This window comes from Pundamilia nyererei, unplaced genomic scaffold, assembly GCF_000239375.1.
Source record: "Pundamilia nyererei isolate P.nyererei 1_Seehausen unplaced genomic scaffold, PunNye1.0 scaffold00219, whole genome shotgun sequence".
Classification (NCBI taxonomy): domain Eukaryota; kingdom Metazoa; phylum Chordata; class Actinopteri; order Cichliformes; family Cichlidae; genus Pundamilia; species Pundamilia nyererei.
The window spans coordinates 836,537-857,138 of record NW_005187620.1 but is presented as its reverse complement, the minus strand read 5'-3'; the positions used below and the strand labels follow the sequence as shown (position 1 = coordinate 857,138).

The window sequence follows — 20,602 nt, the reverse complement described above, 5'->3', positions numbered from 1 at the left end:
AACTTTCCACTTGGGGGCGGCAAAGCCCCACAGACTTTCTGTCACTTGCAAACACATACAATTAATAGAAGAAGAAAAAAAGCCATTCGATTGGTTATTGCTAGGGGACAAACAGCCTCTCACCAACCACTGTTACATCTTCAGCTTAGGTAGAAAGGCAGCTGTATACCATCCTTGGTGCGGCACAGTGTGAGGTCTATTTTGTCGCAGCTAAATCTGAGTAGCACTTTAGTCTTTTTTTATTTTTTTGCGGTGCTTTACGCGACGGAGGTGTTGTAATATATTATAATGTAGCCGTTAGCCGTGGTTTGTTTATCTGGCGGGGTGGACAGAGCCGAGTCTCCGTCTAGGTGAGTGAACGACCCTGCTAATGCGAGCAAGCTAGCTATGAAAGCTCTCTCTCTCTTTCTAGATATATAAATATACATACACGCACTTAAATATGTTTTTGTATTCAGGCTATCCTGCTATATGCTACTGTCAGGGTATATCTTCCTTCCATCTATAGCTGCTACCATTGCTGCTGTCGGACTGGTTTTGTGTCTGCTGATGCTGGGCCTCTGGCACAGATTGCAGGCTGCCGTTCACAACAACTGTCATGTTTTTGCTAATGTAGGCGAGCCCACTGTTTGTGTTGTGCTCTACAGACACAGTTGCACTGATGTTAGTGAGGTTTACATTCATCTTCACCACGTGCAACTATTGAGTATCGATTAGAGCTGCAGGGGTGGCAATTTTGACCGTTTTCCCCATTTACTCGGATATTAAATAAAAAATATAAAAAAATTTTAAAAATACCTGAAAAAAACTGCTGTTTACTACTGCACATTCCTGGATTTTTATGTGGCCAGACCTTCCAAACCCCATTTAATATACGATATGTCAAAGTAAAAGATGTGCCATTTTTGCTTTCACAAGAAATAATTAAATGATAATAAAAATAAATAAATACAACTTATGCTACTTTCTCTTTATTAAGCATTTGAGTAAATTGCTTTTTAAAGTTGCAAAAAAGGCTCCAGACATGCCGGACCATATGCACTCACCAGCTACATTACACCTTCCTAGTACCAGGTTTGACCCCCTTGTGCCCTCAGCAGTGCATTAATTCTTTGTGGCATAAATAGCTGGAAACGTTCCTTTGATTTTGTCCATAGTGACGTGATGGCATCACACAGCTGCAGGTGTTTCATTTGCACATGTATGATGTGAATCGCCTGTTCCATCACATCCCAAAGGTACTGTACTGGACTGATTACTGTAAATGACATTTGAGTACTTGTTGTCATGGTCAAGAAACGGGTTTGAGGGGATTTGACCTTTTTCACATGGCACATTAGCTCATTAGAAGCACCTTTTAGAACATAGTCAGCAACAATACTAAGTGTGGTGTTTAAAAGACGTTCACATAGTATGACGGATCCAAAGTGTGCCAAAAAAAAAAAGTCCCCCACATCTTTATAGCACCAATTTTTTACACTAAATTCAACAATCTTCTGTTGTCCTGTTTAGTTTTGGTGAACCTCATTTTCGTGTTCTTGGCTGTCAATAGTGGTCCTCGGTGTGGTCATCTGATCTTCTGCTTCAAGGTTCAACGTGTTATGCAGTCATAGGTCCCATTTGTTCACTTAAATCTCCTTTATTCCACATTCTGATGCTCGGTTTGAACTTCATCAGGCCGTCTTGTCCATGTCTACATGCCTAAATGTACTGAGTTGATGCTGTGTGTTTGGCTGATTAGATATTTGTGTTAACTACCAGTTGAATGGGGGTAATAATGAAGTGGCTTGTGAGTATAGATTTAAACTTAACAATTAAGTGATGTATTTATTTTAAAAAGTAATATTATTTGTTTTAGTAATACTTAAAATTACTAAATTGTATTAAAAAACTATTTCTATACAGTGATGTTTTATTTAAGAAATGTAAGTAATTAAAGCAAAAATTAGGGGTCCATTCTCATTGTGCTTGCAGTAAAGCCATCAAGTTTCTACATCACATCTGTAAACCTTCTGAAATGCTTGTGAGGTTTCAAATCCTGCAAACCTTGATCTCAAATGTCAGGTGCCTACTTTCAACTGTCCAACTAAAGCACAGTTTGTTTATTGATATATCCTTATACTGTTTTTCTTTTTTAGAATACTTGTTTGACTTGTCTGTGAGGCCCAGAACATCAAACTGGCTGAAATGGATGAGCAAAGTGTTGAGGTCAGTTTCACTGTTAGACTGCTATGATGTATTACATTATATATTGTATTGTATAGTGTATTACTTACCAAATTCATGTAATGTGCATGGTTTAATCTTCATAATCTGTGGTGTTGAGTTCTGTGGCTGTAGTCGGTTTAAAACGTTCTTCTGTCCCTGTGCAGAGCATTGCTGAGGTGTTTCGATGCTTCATTTGCATGGAGAAACTGAGGGATGCTCGCCTCTGTCCACATTGCTCCAAACTCTGCTGCTTCAGCTGTATACGAGTGAGTCTGTTTAGACATAGCAGCGATCAGAAAATGTTCTCCTCACTCCACAACTCTGCATTCAGTTTTTACAAGTATCTTAGTTTTTATCTAATCAATTTTGTGATGTGACCAAAATTACTGCGACTATGTGCAATGAACGTACAGTCTTGTTGCTTTTCTAATAGTTGTTTCAAAGACAAGGGCCACAAAACAACATACGTACTTGACAACCTTGGTTTTATAGAGGAATATAAACCAAATGCAACCAGTTGCCAACAATTTTTGTCGAGTCCCCTGTTACAGAAACACATGTTGCAAATGCTTATTAGCGCAGACTGACTCAGATTGCTTGCAGCATGTTGCTAGTCCGTTTTTATAGACAGCAGATTTTGCAAAACTTCGCCAACCTGTCCGTGAGTGATCATAGAATCAGACTTAAACCACAATTATTTGAGAGGTTGCCTCCAAGCAGCCAAACTGTGCAGCCACCTTGTGATTAAAAGTGGTCACCTGCTGGTTGAGGGTGTTTCACGCTCAGCCTCTGGGCAACCAACTGTTTTCATGCAACTACTTGAAATCAATCACTGAATGTGGGGAATAAATAAATAAAATAATGGAAGTCACCAGGCATTAGGCTGTTTTTTTTTTCTTTTTTCTTTTTTCCAACTTGAAATGAGGTTGATGTCCTATTTTTACTCTAATGTGATTGAGCCATTAATGATAAAGCGGTGAGACAGATAAGTCTGTTAAATCACACAGTTGGGATTTATGTAGAGCTTTTCCAGTCTTACTATCCAAACCCTTAAAGAACACACAAACATTCAGACAGCACTTTTTAAAAAATAATAAACTACACACTGTCCAGCACACCTGTGTATCTTTCAGCCCACCTTTATGTGTGTAAGATCTTCGTGTTTTTTATACATGTTATTTTTATCTTTGTAAAATTTGATGGTGACTGGTTTTGGGATCGGTCACGTGCTGCCACTGCTACTTCTTTCATGTTTTATAGCTACATTGATAAATACTGAGATGACTTATCAAGTTAATAACCACCAACAGTAACCACAGTTGTTACTGTTCCCTTTCAATAATATTTGGTCAACAGTGCAGCAGTGTGATGCCGATGATTCACATGAGTCAGTCTTTGCTTATCCTCACACTCAGTAGGATCAGTTTGTGTAGTTTAGTTTTTCTTGGTCTTTATAAGGAATGTACAAATAAGAAAAAAATATAAAATGATTCCAGCTCTGTCCTGAATCATGAATCTTTGGCAGACTGTTTGTGCTGCTTGTATTTAAGCTGAAATCTCTCCTGTGTAACAGCGATGGCTGACGGAGCAGAGAGCACAGTGTCCACACTGTCGGTAAGCACCTGCTAACACACATCTACTTCATATAACTAATCACATTTGGTGGAATATTTCATGGTCCATGTGAATTTTGTTTGAACTCATAAGGTACCTGGTAAGACCAGAGTAATGACTAAAAACAGTGTGTAAGAGCTATACAACTCACAATGTAACAGCGTGGAATACATATGAATTCGATGTGAGTTAATTCAGCAAGACATAAGCATATTATGTCTTTAGTATATCCTATGGGCAAGGAGAACACCAATAAAACTGATGAAACGTAGCGAAACAGACAAAAAGCCTCAAGATAACTTTCTGATCTGCTTCATAATGTTAGAATAGCTATGCAGTTATTAAAATATGTGTGTGCATTCTTTTGTACAGGGCTCCACTTCAGCTGAGGGAGCTTGTCAACTGTCGCTGGGCGGAGGAGGTCACCCAGCAGCTGGACACCCTGCAGCTTTGCAGCCTCACCAAGCATGAGGACAACGATAAAGACAAGTGAGTTCTTGACAAGTGTCTTTCAGTCCCAGTCCTGTTTTCTGAGTTGAAAGTGTTCTTGTCATTTTTATATCCCTGTCTTCCTTAAATTTCTCTTCATAAATCAAATCTTAATGCCAGAACTATGAAAAGTTATTTTAAGAAGTTTTGTTCATTCTGTGTCACCATTGTTTTATATTTGTCAGGGTTTTGGTTTTTTTGGTTGGGGTTACTTATACATGCTCTGTGATGCTCAACTCAGAGAATAACAATCAAATTTGGTACAGTTGTGGGAAACAAACAGTGGTTGTCTTGTTGCTCTGCAGATGTGAGAACCATCACGAGAAGCTGAGTGTTTTCTGTTGGACCTGTAAGAAATGCATCTGTCACCAGTGTGCCCTGTGGGGAGGCATGGTAATGCTTCACTTATATAATAGTTGGCAAAGTCAGAAACGCTCTCATTAATGAGTTTTCCGCTACATATGGCGTCCGGTGAATTTTGCTGTTTTGGTTGCTTCCAGCACGGCGGCCACACCTTTAAGCCCCTGGTGGAGATTTATGAGCAGCATGTGACCAAGGTGAAGGAGGAGGTTGCCAAGCTGCGCCGCCGCCTCATGGAGCTCATCAGTCTGGTGCAGGAAGTGGTGAGGACTGCTTTTTCTCTTATGAACAACAAATGCTCAATAGTTTGATATTTACTGTCCTGTCAGATCAAACTCCTTCTGTTTCGTGCACTCATCACTTTTCACCTTCACCTCTTCAGTAAATCTTTTTAACTGCAGATTCATATCCTAGTACATATTTGAATTCTTCTTGACATTCATGGGACTTGAGGGATGTTCTCTCCCTCAACTATGAAGAATTATTAATGGGTTGGCGAGTTATCTTGAGGCAAACTCAGTTTTCAGTATTACAAAGGTGTCCTTTCTTAGCTGTCCTTTCTTAGATCAGCGGTCCCCAACCCCCGGGCCTTGGACCGGTACCGGTCCGTGAGTCGTTTGGTGCTGGGCCGCGAGACTTGAGGCTCAGGTGTGAAATGTGTGGTTTTCAGGGTTTTTATCGGGTTTCAGCGTTATTTTGTTATCGTTTTTATCGTTAACTCGGTCTTCCTGGGTCATTTCATGTGTGTTGTGAATAAATCTTCTTTTTTTCGGTACCGGTACTGGTTTTATTTTGTTGTATTTATCCGTGACACCTTAAAGGCCGGTCCGTGAAAATATTGTCGGGCATAAAACGGTCTGTGGCGCAAAAAAGGTTGGGGACCGCTGGTCTAGATTACCACGATGAGTTATGCTGCTTTAAGTAGAGTTTAGATTCTCTGCTGAAGGAATAGGTTTTATATGTATTGCTGTATCTCACATGCCACTGTTATGATAAGCCAATGTGTTACACTGTCTGCCATAGGAATTTATACACATTCATTTTTTGATGCAGAAAATGCATAAATGTTTTTATTTTCTGACATTAATATAAAAAATAACTAGCATTTTTGTTTTGCACAAAGAAATAAAATCAGCTCCATAATCCATAGAGCCCAATTAATGACCCACTTGTAGAGGAAAGCTTAAGTCAAAGAGCCTGTGGAAATTGTTTTAACTTAGGACCTCTGAGGCCCACTTTAAAGTTTCAGGTTATTAACGTCAACTGGGTACAGCATGAAATGTCCCGACAAAGCACTTTGCAGTGTTTCTTGGTCATTATTTGTGTGACTACACTGCTACATTATTGTAGTTCGGTGGTGGGATTCAGGAGCACCTGAGGGTCACTCTGGCCTTCTCAATTTGAGCAGTGACATTAAAGCAAACAGCAGTGAACTCAGGGAACTGTTATCATGATACTCCTGAAAGATACACATAGATGAGTTGTATGAAGACTGCCTGTCTCTCTATCTCTCTTATGAAAGCATCCACTCTCTAACTGCTTCTTCACACGTATCGTGTCACCTGACATGATGGACAGAGTGAGACGAAAGGTGAAACAAAGAATAGATAATAATAAAATATAACACAATAAATTAAAATGCCCATAAATGCTGAAATAAGTGCAAGTCAGTTACAAGGCAAAAACACTCAGTCTGTTTGCGTCATAGCTTGTGTTCAGTTTCAGTGTCTGTGGAGTCTGCTTTTGCTTTTTGTTTGAATATAATACGTCCTGCGAGAGGATGAGCTCACTCTCCTGTTTAAAAGGCTAAATGCTTTCTGTGATTGTGCCTGACTTTGTTGTTTTGTGTGTCTACTGAATGATGTATCCTGAGAGTTTTTAGGATGCTTCTATAGCCTCGGGATACCTTCATGTTTGTCTGTTAGACCAAAAACTTTGGACTGCATTAATCTGAATTCCATATCCCAGATTTTCATAGTGGTCAAATTTTAGCTCTAGGTATATTGTGATTATACTTCCATTCGAAAGTGAAATATCATCTTGATAAATCATATAAGTTGAATTATTTTGTTACCCCCAATTTCCTATGCTTCACATCCAACGATAGATGTGACATTGTGATATAGCGACCACAACAATAAAGTATCTACTGTACATTATAAAGCGCCTTGAGGCAACTTTTGTTGTGATTTGGCGCTATATAGATAAAATTGAATTGAATTGAACAACAGTCCTAATCAACACACAGGATTAGACTTCAAAATGATATCAAATCCGCAGCCTACAGTATGGGCGTGCTGTATTGCTGACATCCAGCAGATGGCACTGTTGTTTTAATAAAAGCTTGTCAGTGAAGTTGACACGGTGAACGGATATTTAACACAGTGTGTTTGTGTGTTTTGTTTGATGGTTCAGGAGAGGAACGTTGAGGCAGTTAGGGGTGCAAAAGACGAGAGGGTCCGAGAGATACGTAACGCCGTGGAAATGATGATCGCTCGTCTGGATAACCAGCTCAAGAATAAGCTCATCACTCTCATGGGTAGGACTCACACTGTGCACACACTCACTGTCAAAAGCAGATGTCCAGATAAATGTTTTTTTTTCTTTTTTTAGCTTTTTATATACATTTTAACCTTCAATTTAATTAATTACACATCATTTCAGTGCATTGCTTTTATCTGAAAAAGAGCTGACCTCAAATCTTATTTTAAAAACATATTTGACCACTTTCAAGCTCATTATTTCCATGTCTGAACACCTTGCCTACTTTTATGTAAAAATACTGAAAGAACTCTGGTAAGCTGAATTGAATGACTGGCTTTTAGGCTGCAGGAGAGGACACATTATTCTCATTTTCATCTGCATATTTTTGACTTCACCAGAGTAGCTTTGCACGATTAACTGTTCAAAAAAATGTCCTGCAGCCCATTAGATGGTTCAAACTCTGTTTAGAACAAGGTCAAACAATTGTCTTCCGATTGGCTGAAAAGCAGGCGGGTGGGGCTTGGGCACTCACAGACAGAACTGCATGTCTGAGATGACCAGATTTTGGCTATCATACAGAGCCAGGAGTATTTTTTAAAAATGAATGTTTTGCTGACGGGGTGACATAAAATCTTTTTACCATTAAAATATCATTAAACATGAATTAAGGAGCATTCAGCAGTATTTTGCAAAAAATAAGAGATGAAACTGCTGAAAAAACATATTTAGAGTTATCTGAAGAGAATGGTATGTTAGGGTCACCCTTACTAACTGTAGTCATTAATTATTATTCAGCAGTTAAATAAATTAATCCCAGTTCTGTCGCCACCTGGTTATGCATTCCCAATAGAATAAGCATCATTTTAACAGGTTAAAGACATATGGCAGTGTTTAGTTTTCTTGTTGTTGCAAGACTGGCTTTAAATGTGTCTAAAGGTCGAGACCTTCACCCAACAAAACACGCAGACTCCCCACTGAAAGCAGTGAGAGGCGCCCTTTATAGCTGCGGGTAATATACATATGAAATATTTATCTGGACTGAGTGGATCCGTGCACTCGGCGCCCACATACACAACCTGCACTCCCACACACTCTCACTCAGCAGCTTCCATCAGGGCTGACATTCAGCACAAGAGTACTGAAAATAGAACTGCGTTCCTCCCCATCAGGCCAGAAGACGTCCTTGACCCAGGAGACGGAGCTGCTGGAGTCTTTGCTGCAGGAGGTGGAGCATCAGGTTGGTCGTCTGCAGCAGATCAAAGCCTCCATTCATTTTTTTCCTACTGCATATTGTTAGTTGTGTAATATTAAAGCTGAGAAACCCCACACACAATACAGCAATACATGCTGTCTCATTGATTCAACACTATTCCAGTCTTTAAGGTCAAGGTATATTTTAAATCCTCTCTTATAGCAAGTGTCTGGTGCAATATTTTAAAAGTTTCAACTGTGCTGTTAACTGTTTTTAAAAAGGAAGCGACTAATTTGAGGTCTATCCAAACAATACATCTGCAAGTTATAAAACCAAAAGTATGATGTAATGGCTGCAGAGCTGGTGAGAATTCACTGTAAGTGCTTTATTTTACACTGTGGGAACTTCTTTTATTCATTATTGAGTAGCAGAGCATGTTGCACGACAAATCGGGCGAGCAGGCATGTTGCATTTGCACGATTGTTTCTTACAATGTGATGTGATGAATCATGAGCTTTTCTGCACTAAGAGTAGCAGCCAGAAAATATTACAGCACATTAAATACAGAAATACTGGCAGCGTTGAGGGATGGGTCATCTCATTTACCATCTCGAAGTTATTTTGTAAAATGACTCCAAAAAAGTTGCACTTTATTATTTTTCATAGATATTCATAGCATAAATGTAACATTTTACTAAATTACAATTACAATTTTTTTTTTTTTTTACAAAAGAATCAGATTTTGAGGGGGTCAGGTGGGAGACTGTTTTTTGTTTTAAGAAATGAACTTTTATATTCTGACTTTGCTTCTTTTGTTACTGAATTAAGTAAAACATTTTGTTGAATTTCAGTTAACTGTTTATTTTTTCTGAGCAAAAATCAACACATCATCGATTGTTCAGCTGCTTGCTGGCAGTAACGAGATGATTTTCCTGAATTGTGTGTATGCTGAACAGCTTCACTCCTGCAGTAAGAGCGAACTGATCTCAAAGAGCCCAGAGATCCTCCTCATGTTCCAGCAGGTCCACCGGAAACCCATGCAGTCCTTCGTCACCACGCCCGTCCCTCCAGACTTCACCAGGTAATATCCTTAGCTGCAACACCAGACGCTTTTCACGGTCCAGGGAGGATGCAACGAAATGCCTTAGCTACTAGGGATAACAAAAATTATCATCAATAATAAATGTTATGTGGCAGGAGATTCCCATTTGTTTTGTTTTTTTTGTTTTTTTTAATCAATCAATTAAATTTTATGGCTCATAATACTAAAGGAAATAACCTGACAGTGACTGTAAACTACAGGTTAATTATTGTGCTTTTATGTGCAGTCATCTTTCCTCTTTGTGCTTTCAGTGAGCTGGTTCCTGCCTATGACTCCAGCACTTTTGTTCTAGTCAACTTCAGGTAAATCATCTCTGAGGCTGCATTTGGTCATAGAGAAGACAAACAAGGAACTCTCACTCTGACATACTGTCAGCTTCTTCCTATCTTCAAACACCATCCTTAAATTTTGTTGAGGATTTTATAAACTATGGAAAAATGTAAGGTACTTTTTTAAAAATTTATTTAGCCTTTATTTAACTAAGTTCCTTGAGATTAAAATCTCTTTACACACTATTACAATGTTACAAGTTAAACTCAAATATAAATGCAAAATAAAATGAGTCAGAGTAAAAAATAACCAGTTAAAAGCTTCAAATGGGAAATCTATCAAAACATCCTGATAGGGTTTCAGCTCGTTTGATATATGTGTTTGTTTGTAGCACCCTGAGGCAGCGGGCTGACCCGGTCTACAGCCCTCCCCTGCAGATCTCTGGCCTCTGCTGGAGACTCAAAGTCTACCCAGTGAGTTTAAAACGGCTGATGTATGCCTTTTAAAACCTGGCTGCAGTTCTAGCTGACATCGATTGGTTATTGTGACTGTAGTAATTTAGACAGAAATCACGTTGTCTTTGCTAAAGCAGCACATGTCTCTGTGTTTCTGCAGGACGGTAACGGTGTGGTTCGTGGAAACTATCTGTCTGTGTTCCTCGAACTGTCTGCAGGACTTCCCGAAACATCAAAGTATGTAATATTTTGTTGTACATTGACTGCTCTTTCAATAAATTCCTCCTCTGCTCTGTTTTCTTTCTGTGACAATTTTTTATTTATTTTTTTTTTACAGTCAAGCCTGGGGCTAAATTGACTTGCGTAAAAGATTTATTTTCAAGTCCAATTTGAATAATTTACAGTTAACATGCAGGAAGTCACATAGATTAAAAATGTTCAGTTATAATGCAGCCAGTGTTTTTCATAAAACCGTCAAGGTTGTTTTAAAATGAAATGAAAATCTGGTCCTAATAGATGCACAGTATAATGAAAACCATTACATTACATGATATAGGATATTTGAAAAATGAGTTTGGCATTAGTGAGGAGATAATACTTTTTCTTTCATGTTTTAAAGACGTGTTACCGCTTCAACCAGGGGAGCAACAGGGGAACCCCTGGTTGAATATTTAACGAGAAAACTGCATCAAATTGTGTCATTTTTAGCCGATTAATACCAAAATCAGGTGATCCTACTTGGACTCAATAATACTTGTGGCTTGAAAAACTAATCACTTCTAATTTGGTGTGTTAAATATCCGTTCACTGTCTTTTAGTTCTTTAAAGAAATACATCCTCAAAACTCCCGGATGAGTTCTGCTTTTGCTGCATTTCCTGTCTGTTGATATGCTCTTTGATATGCGTAGATATGAGTACCGTGTGGAGATGGTCCATCAGGCCTCCAGTGACCCCACAAAGAACATAATTCGGGAGTTTGCCTCTGACTTTGAGGTCGGTGAATGCTGGGGCTACAACCGCTTCTTCAGGCTTGATCTTCTAGCCAGTGAGGGATACCTGAACATGCAGACAGACACACTGGTCCTCCGGTGAGAACACGCACGCACAATTCTAATCATGTAGAATCAGGTTGAGTTGGAGATCTTTTATCCCAGTGTGACTGAGTATCATTGGTTTTCTTTGCTCAGCTATCAGGTTCGCTCACCTACCTTTTTCCAGAAGTGCCGAGATCAGTACTGGTACATCAGCCAGCTGGAGTCGGCCCAGAGTGGCTACATCCAGCAGATCAACAATCTCAAAGAGGTACTCTGTCTGTCTGTGTTTGTGTTCTGTATTTATAGGCATGTTTTGTTTTTTTACTGTTTGTTGAATTTAGGATTCACTGACTCTCGTCAGCCATTGTTTTAGAGCAAACAGATTCCAAAGTTTTCAAAGATGCCAAAGTCTCTGAGTCACTCTGACTCATCTAGTTGGAGTTGCTTCCATAATTAAGTGTCTGTTTATTTTGAGCTAAATAATATTCCCCGAATCTCTGTATTTCTGATTCCAGAGGCTCGCTATCGAGCTATTTCGCCGTCAGACCTCACGCAGCTCCTCGCCTCCTGACCTGAGGCTTGCTGCGGGCACCACGACCTCTGAAAGAGACCCTCGCTCGGTGAAGAGTGACGATGAGATTCAGACCACTTTGAGCAACACTAAGAAAGGAGAAGAAGAAGAGAGGACGCAACACGATGACTCTAATGTGAGGATGGAAAATACTGCTTGACTTTGAAAAAACAGCTGATTGCTTCTTAATGTTTTCTTATTCGAGAGGGTGTCTGTGCGTAGCTGAGCTTATACAGGTTTTCTTAGGTGATGGGCATCATGTTTTCACTGGAGGTGTTATGACTATGTCAAAAACTACTAATTATTTAGTATTATTTAGGTATTTTATTTATTAAGCTATTAATTTATTGGTGTTAAAATTTTCTTTTTATGGGGCATTTCATTGAATTTTAATTAAAAATCAAATGAATAAGAGCTGGAGGTTTTGGGATCCAGCGTCTTCCTGTACGGGATACAGCTCATTAATTGCCTGGCTCCTCTGTTGTCCAGGAGCTGTCAGACGGTGACCTGGAGGTGGACTGTCTGACAGAAGAGGAGGTGAACCCTCTGGATGGCAGCAGCACTTCAGGGAGCTCCACAGCCACCAGCAACACTGAGGAGAATGACATAGACGAGGAGACAATGTGAGCACAAATGGCTTTATTGTGAAACTTTCTACAAAAAATGTGCTTGGTGGTAATTTGATAATGAAGGCTTTGGTTTCTTTGGTAAGCCGAAGAAATGGATACTAACAGAAGTATTTTCACAGGTCCGGGGAGAATGATGTCGACTTCATCGGCAACCTGGACACAGAAGAAGGAGAGCTTCCTGATGACTTGGCTGGAGCCACGGGTATAATTTAAAACATTCATAAAACTGTTTGATTTGAGTTTCCCACAGCTGACATGTTTTTGTTTTGTTTTTTTAACACACAGCAGTGTTAAAAATGTCAGATGTCAGCTTTATCGTTCTGTTCTTGAAGGATTATTTAACCTATGCAAACAGAAACAAACTTAGAACCATGATTTGTGAACACATGATTTATGCTGGTGAACAACAAAGAACTGTTTATTTTTTTACCCCTGCAAATTGTGTCCTAATATAAGCTTTCATTAATTTGTTCTTAAGTATAAATCAGCAGGAGGAGAAATCAATAATGAACGACTATAAAGCAGAACACAATTTAAAGTAATATTAAATATGCACATTACTCAAGGTGTAATGTTGTACATTTACAGCAGATGTTCTAAATAAGGACATTTTCACACATTAAAGTTGATTATAAACCTCTATTTCTTACTTAGAAATATCAAATGGAAGCTCTTAAATCAAAATACAAGTGCAATTTAGCCAGTCTTAATTCATATTACATGAAAGCATGATTTTAAAAAAGGAAAAAAAAAGATTTCTAAAGGGCAGTTAAACCGTTAAATCTGATTATTTTCATGACAAAAATGTTCATCTAAAAGTTGCTACAAAAGCCCAGTGGGTTTACTGAACAATTCCCTCCATTTACGGAGTGTAACCATCAAATATTTATTGTCCTTTCTCAAATAAAGGCCCTGTTGTCTCCTCAGTTGAGGCAAATAAAAGCCAGCCTCTGTTTGAGAATTTTAGGAATCTATTTGTGTTGTTTGACAACTGTAGAGGCAGATCACAGCAATATGATGGTGGACCTCAAAGCGGCTCCTTCAGGCGTGTTTGACTGTGTTGGTGTTGAAAGGCATGAAGAGGATGAGTCAGTGTTGGTGCACCATGCCCCTCGCAGCCTGCCGATATAGAAGCACTTGGTGTCCGTGTGTGTACATGTGTGGGGAGGGGGTGTTAGATGTCAGAGTTGAACATATCTTTGCTGCATATTGTTTACATCCCACATTGGAGTAATTTTTATTTTTTTATGATTAGGTTACAATTCAGCGAGAGACTCCAGCCTGTTTTGTAACTCTTGTTTTTGATGCAGGTTTCTTTGTCTGGAAAACCTTTAGAGAATTTTCTCTCCCAGCAGCTGGAAACCGGCCAGTCAGAAACTCATGTGGGCTGTACAGATAATAACATGTCTCACTGCTGCTTGAAACCAGATCAGTGTTTCTGTTGAGCTTCACTTAAACTTGAATCCCAGATTCAGTAGGTCTAAAGATTAAAAAAATAAAAAAGGGGGAAAAAAAGTATTTTAAAAAATTTAAGAAGTTCAGACAGCTAAAACCTCCTCAGGCTTTTTGTTGGCAAATTTAACCATATTAAAAAATTAAGGACACAATATATCCTATAGACGTTTACTTTTGAATCAAGTTTTTATTTCAGTTAACTGAAAGGTTTTTCACAATGGCTTTTAGTTTAGTTTTAGTTACCTATAGTAACAATGAAGAGCACCAGATGTCCAACATAAAGAAACAGCTCAAATAACACATAAACATGAATATTTGGAAGGAGAAATGGAGCAATAATCACTTAAATAACCCCTTATTCCTCTTTTAATTTAAGCACAGCCACACATGAACCATATAAACCCTGTTTTTGTGTCTGATCTGCAGGCGGTTCCAACTCCAGTGTGCGATCATTACACCGTAGTGCTGCAGCTGCTGCCGGTCGTAGTACTAGTGGCAGTGGAGCTTCCGCTGCTGCTGCTGCCGCCACCGGTGCTGTTGGGCCAGGTGGTAACAGCCTCCTGGAGATCGACCCGGTCATCCTGATCCAGCTGCTGGATCTGAAGGAGCGCAGCAGCGTGGAATCCCTGTGGGGTCTTCAGCCTCGGCCTCCGGTGTCTCTCCTCCACAGCCAAGGTCTGTAGGCACGCTAACAAAATATCAGTCCCACTAAACTGGGAGTCATTACTCAAACTCTTACACAGGGGTTCCTCAAAATAAAAAACACTTTGTAAGGTCACAGGTTAGCATGTAAACAGCACTGGTTTCAACATATTTAAGTATAGAAAACACATGTAGGATGTTCTGTAGGCTTTGGGGATAAACGCTGTGTTTGCACAAGATTACCAGAGAGCCTCATGCTGATTCTTTTCAGTCTCATCCTTTTTCTCTTTTGATGGATTTGAACTTGCTTTCGATATGAATCGGTTTTGCTGCTTTCTATGGAGAAGAAATACATTAGACCAAACTTTTCATTTTCAGGGTGGGAAAATTAAACTTACAGGAATCAGGAAGAAGGGTGCAGCGAACGCCAAGAATTTTGTGAAAAGAACAAAGAAAAAGACCAAAATCAGTTTTCTTGGGACTAATATTGTCCCAGCACCTCTGCTAGGAGAAACATTGGAGCTAATTTGTTGTGGATTTTTTTTTTTCTTTAAAAATTGGTCAAAACCATTACCACCAGCATCCTTTTGTAAACACTTTCTCTTGACCTGATCGATTAAAAGCGTTGAAGAAAGGTGGAAAGAGAAAAACAGTTTTTAGGGCAACAAACTACTCTCTCACCTTGTAACAGCTGATGTTATTAAGTCTGAAACGACAGTGATCTGAAGGATTACAAAAATCTCATCTTACGTACTTTTACAGGTCATTAAAAAAACAATATAAAGTAAAATAAGATGTTTGCCACATTGAGACCTTTAGTTCAGCAGTTTATTACGTGAAATAGGAAACAGACTGTTAATTAACATTTATGTGATCTGCACCACTTGTTGTGAGTTATAGGACGCTATCCTCTGCTAAAGGAGGTAATAAAGGAAGTATTGAAGTGTTTTCCTGAGTATCTGGAGAATTTAAATCGAACTTAGCATAACTGCCATGCAGTTTGTGAAAAGACTTTAGGTACATTTGATGTTTAGCTTTTTCTCAGTACCAACAGGGAAGCTTCTGATTGGTCCCCGAACCACCATGCAGCTTGCGACCATAGCCCCAAACATAGTTTTAAGCTGTATATTTGGAGCTTCACCTTATCTGCTTCTCTAACTTGTTTCTTGTGTCTTCAGCTCATCCTCACTCGAGGAAGGAACGAGAGCGGCGTCCGCAGGTGGTGCGACGATCAGCTCCGGACTCGGGGGTCCTCATCCGCCTCAAGGCTCAGATGGCTGAGGTCCGCAGCAAGATGGCCGATGTCAAGAGTCAAGTGCTGGAGGTGCGGGGGTCAGCGGAGCCCAGGCCTGGCCCATCTGGGGCCTTCGGCGCTGAAGAGCTCCCGTCTCATCACGGCGATTCAGAGATGGCAGCTTGTCATAAACCCAGCGAGCTTGACCTGGTGGGGAGAGCAGCTGCGACTCGAGCCAGACCCTGCCGCCCCGGTGAGGACTGCTGTTGCAAGCTGTTCAGTGTTAATGTGTAAACAGTGACAGTTTCAACCAAACAGGGAATCTGAGTTATCTGGTTACCCACGCTACAGTTGGTCCGTTTGATTATCTCAATCTCTGCCTGAGGAAATGAATTTATTGAATTCTTTAGAAAAAAACATTGTAGAAATGAAGAGCTGTGTGAAAACTATGCTGCTTCTTTTTGCATGGCATGTTATTCTGGTGGACAAAGTACACAGCAAATGTGCAAACCGGAATAGAGAGGACAATCTGTGTGGGTTGCCACACTGTCAGTTGTCAAGCGTACTCATATGTAGGGCTGTCCCAAATACTTTTGTTTAAAAAAAAATTTTGGGGGGCTGCTTTGCAAAAGCAAATGAACATAACAGAGAGAGAGCATCGTATCTGTGCTGGGAGATCACAGAAAATGTACATGATGACCTACAGATATTTTTTTCTTTAGCTTTTGAACAGTAAATCTATTGAATAGGTATAGCTGTTCATCACTGTAAAAATCCACCATGTTGCCCTGCAATCTTGAAAACAGTGACAAGTTGGACATTGCCGTTCTACCTAATCAGGTTTTATGTATCTTTTTAGAAAGCGGCCACATGCGAAGTAGTATGAATTGGCTAAGCAACAACAGCAGTTGGTTATAAGCTAATATTTTCCAAGTTATACTCGAGTGTCGCAAAAATCGCACTCGCCTGCAGAGTGCAGATTAATGCACTACAGATGGCCAGCATTTTTAAGCGGACTTGGTCAGAAACATAAAATACTGCAAAATATTAAATTGACACATATCGTTTTTACCCATCAGCTGCAAAAGTCTGATGAGCTATTGCTGTGGGCTGGGTGGGCGGTGTGGACACCCGAGTTTGTGAACGTGATAACTCAAGAAGGAAGTCGCCTAATATTTTCAAATATTGATACCACAGGTACATCTACTAAAAATCTCAGACAACTTCAAAGCCTGGCGACTTTAACCTCAAGGTCAGAGGTCAAGTTTTCTGAAAATATTCTGAATGCAATGACATTAGAAAAAGGCAACATAGGATTTTACCACAAGTGTATCTACTACAAGGCTAAGGGACAGCACTGGGAGCCACCAGTATTTTTTATTACTCATTTATTGCCAAGTGTTTATATGATTCCAATATGTTACATGTTACATGGTCTAAATTTTACTGTTTTTGAACAGGATGTTTACATTATATTCTCAGATATACGTATACTCTCAGAATCCACTAAGCTAAAACCTAACAGGTTAACATGCTCTTGCCGAGACTGAAGCAAGTTGACAGGTTGGCATAGCCTCAGTTTCTTTTTTTTCTGTGTCTTTTGGGAATTGGTCAGACGGCTCGGTGGCGCTAGTATCCGGCAGCCTCGCCTCTGTCAGTGTGCCCCAGGGCAGCTGTGGCTACAATGTAGCTTGCCATCACCAGTGTGTGAATGTGTGTGTGACTGGGTGGATGACTGAATGTAGTGTAAAGCGCTTTGGGGTCCTTAGGGACTAGTAAAGCGCTATACAAATACAGGCCATTTACCATTTAATTACAACATTGAAAGTCAATATTTGCTGCTTCTTTGGATCCAACTAACCTTACATCATTTGTAGCTTTATTTATAGCTTATAAGGGAAATAAATTCTTTTAAACCCTAATCATTGCATAAAACTTGTAATATTGCCTGCTAGCTCTGGGAAACATCAGTGGATGATATTCAGGCTAATTTTTCATTGGAAAAATGCGCCCAGAGAAATTTTGGACTTTTTGAGATTCTATTCTGTCAGGACAGATTATGCTGTTTTTGTTTTGGCACAGTCTTAGGAAGAGATGGATTAGTTTACTTTCCATATTCCCCTATTACACTAAGCCAGGAAGGCCTGCCTCACTATCTTTAGATTAAACTCCAGATAACAAGGCTCACGGGACTTCTGCTGGCACAATCAATATGGTTTTTATCATCATTATTATTATTATTATTATTATTATTATTACATTTGTGTGTCTGTGTTCTGTGTGCAGCCAGGAAGTCTCTGTCTCCTGTCCTGGACAGCAGCTCTCTGGTTGTGAAGAGGAGGAGTCCAGAGGAGATGGAAAAAGACCTGAGAGGAGCAGAAGCTGCTCTGGAGCTCAGCCTGCATCCTAAAGATGGGATGGGAGGAGCAGAGGGTAAGTGTATTCTTGTTGTTGTTGTTGTTGTTTTTGTTTTTTATTCTCCTTTAAACCTGCATAAAATCACAGCCAAGGTGTAACATTGTCCTAAAAAACCGAATTCAAATCTGTGAGAATGACGTGAACAGTAGATGTTGTAAAACCGAAACACTGATCTTTAAAGTGCAATAAAGACAAACGGCAGAGTCAGGTGATCATTTGTTTGTTACTTCGTCACTTCAGGTGAACATTTACAACTGTTTAGACAAAATATGGATAGAGAAGGGTTGATTTATTTATTTTTTTGATTTTGTTTTAGAGAATCAACAGTGATTGTGCTGAAAATTTAGGGTGCAGAGCTTGACTGCTTGAGTGCACTTTACTCAGTCAAGTATCCACCTTACTGCTAGTAGGCTTTTCATGAGGTATAAAGTTAAGGCAGAAAATCACAGTGGTTTTTATTATCCACTGAACATTCTGTAGCACCACCATCTGATCAAAATAAATAGATATCCAAAGACATTATACACTCTCCTAAACCTGCAGTATGAAGGGATTCACTTACCCCAACACTGGCGATCACGATGAGTGGTTACACAAAGCTGGTTATGAACTTTTTTTAGTTATCCCAGGGTTTCCTGATCTGCGTATGAACGTTTACGTAAAAATGGTTGGCGTTGCCAGCATCTGAACAAATCACACTGTTAAGTGTATCAGCAAGTAAAGCCATAATACAGAATAAAAGTAACACAGCTGCTCCAGATGAGTCAGCGATGTGAGATAACCAATCACTCTACATTAATTTAATATATACAGCTCTGAATAAAAGAGCTACTATGTTAATGAAATTGAACTTATTTGAAGCTTGGAAAGAGAGTGCGCCAACTGTGTAAATATGTGTAGAGATACCGAAGATTAATTATTTTATTAAATAAATTTTTAAGTTGGTTTTGCATGCACACTGGATGTAAGGTCAGCAAATACAAAGAAGTGCTCTGCTCGTAGAACAATAAAAATTATTCACAGCCAACAGAAAAATAATGAAACAATAAAATTGTCTCCGAGAATTTGTATTTCTTGCTGATCATCAGGGAAATGGAAAGAAATTAGATATTACTGTCTGCACACAGTGGTCCGAGGGTTTTTCCAGGAATGGTGATGCTGTTTTCCAAGGAATTAATCAGCAGGCGGTGATTTCATATCTGTTGATCTCTAATTATGTTCGCAGTTTAAGTTACCAAGCTGATATACCCTGATAAGAAGTGTGAACCTCCTCCGTGGTACAGAAAATCCAGGATGAACCTGGATGAGACAAAATCCTGCTTCATTGCAGAGGCATTTATAACTTATTCATAGTGGAATTTTTAAAACTGAACGTCCCACGATCTTTGACGTTGATTCCCAAGAAACACTTTTCATGCTCCAAAGAAGATAAACTCTCCTGATTTTAATGAATCACGAGCAAGCCATGCCGAAAAAGGTCGAACTTAGAGATTTCTGCACACTCCTCAAGACGAAGCTTACGCTAGTGCTTCTTTTATTCAGGCTCTAAGGAAACTTATTATGACAGTGTCTTCAGTGCTTCCAGATTTGATTTTCAGTTTAATGACTGATGGGTTCTGGGATTCGCCAGCAGGGCTTTTTTTTTAGAAAAATAATACACAATATTACTTTATGGTCACACCCGCTCAGCTCCCTGTTTTATCTTTTCTTAGCACATTCCCACTTTTCCATCACGTGACTTGGCTTTTGTCTTCATTCCAGGAGTGCTGAAGGCTGACAGCCTCCAGGGGCCCCTGGTGTCTCTCAGCACCGCATCAGAGCAGCCCTCCACCTCTAAGCAGCAATATACGATGGAGCAACAGCTATACGGGGCCTCGGGGTCCAGGGAAGACATCTTCACCTTGGCAGCATCGAGCTACATGGCTTCAAGCAAGAACTGTGGCAGCAGGAGCCTGGGGTACGACCCAGAGACTCCTCACGCACAAGAAAAATTATATCTGCAAGAGACAGCCGTGTAATGGAACGCCAGGGTCCCATATGTCTTTCGTTTCTTCCCGCTGCAGGGCAGCTGCGTTGGACTGTGAATCTGAGAGCTCAGGAAACTCCCATCAGTCCTTGCCGGAGGTGCCGTCTGCACAGCTGCTGTCATGTGAAGGTTGGTTCACCTTCTAACTGTGAGCCTCAGGAGTGATTGTGTTTGATGATTTGGATTGGCTCCCTGTATACCAGGCAGGGTTTTGTGCGTCATGCTACAAGGCCGTGTCCCCGTCAGTCAGTCTAATTTAGTCTTGGTACAAGTTTGCAAAATTGAAGCTTGATGATACTTTCTTTAATTAAAAAAGAACATCTGGCACTCAGCATACTTTAAAAAAGGAATCATTCCCCTATTCTGACTGATGGTCTGTGAAATCCATCAATTCAATAAGAATTCTCCATCCATCCATC

General features: G+C 39.8%; 1 protein-coding gene across 1 annotated transcript; it reads left to right on the top strand.

Annotated features, from left to right (window-relative positions):
- Positions 1-105: 105 nt before the first annotated feature.
- Positions 106-20,329, top strand: trim37 (tripartite motif containing 37). Its single transcript, XM_005748357.1, has 23 exons — positions 106-350; positions 2,139-2,208; positions 2,373-2,474; positions 3,782-3,822; positions 4,195-4,311; positions 4,617-4,704; positions 4,812-4,934; positions 7,087-7,210; positions 8,325-8,392; positions 9,304-9,428; positions 9,701-9,751; positions 10,111-10,192; positions 10,335-10,411; positions 11,083-11,262; positions 11,362-11,476; positions 11,724-11,915; positions 12,269-12,402; positions 12,528-12,610; positions 14,290-14,538; positions 15,684-15,992; positions 18,026-18,172; positions 19,919-20,114; positions 20,221-20,329. Exons 2-23 carry the CDS (start codon positions 2,188-2,190, stop codon positions 20,327-20,329), a joined length of 2,733 nt encoding a protein of 910 aa, XP_005748414.1. The 5' UTR covers positions 106-350; positions 2,139-2,187.
- The last annotated feature ends 273 nt before the right edge of the window (positions 20,330-20,602 follow it).

Excerpts from the sequence above, each read along its gene's own strand:
- trim37 (XM_005748357.1), top strand. The coding sequence starts at position 2,188 with ATGGATGAGCAAAGTGTTGAG. Across the intron at positions 2,475-3,781 it reads GCTGCTTCAGCTGTATACGA|CGATGGCTGACGGAGCAGAG; the intron begins GTGAGTCTGTTT and ends CCTGTGTAACAG. Across the intron at positions 7,211-8,324 it reads TAAGCTCATCACTCTCATGG|GCCAGAAGACGTCCTTGACC; the intron begins GTAGGACTCACA and ends CCTCCCCATCAG.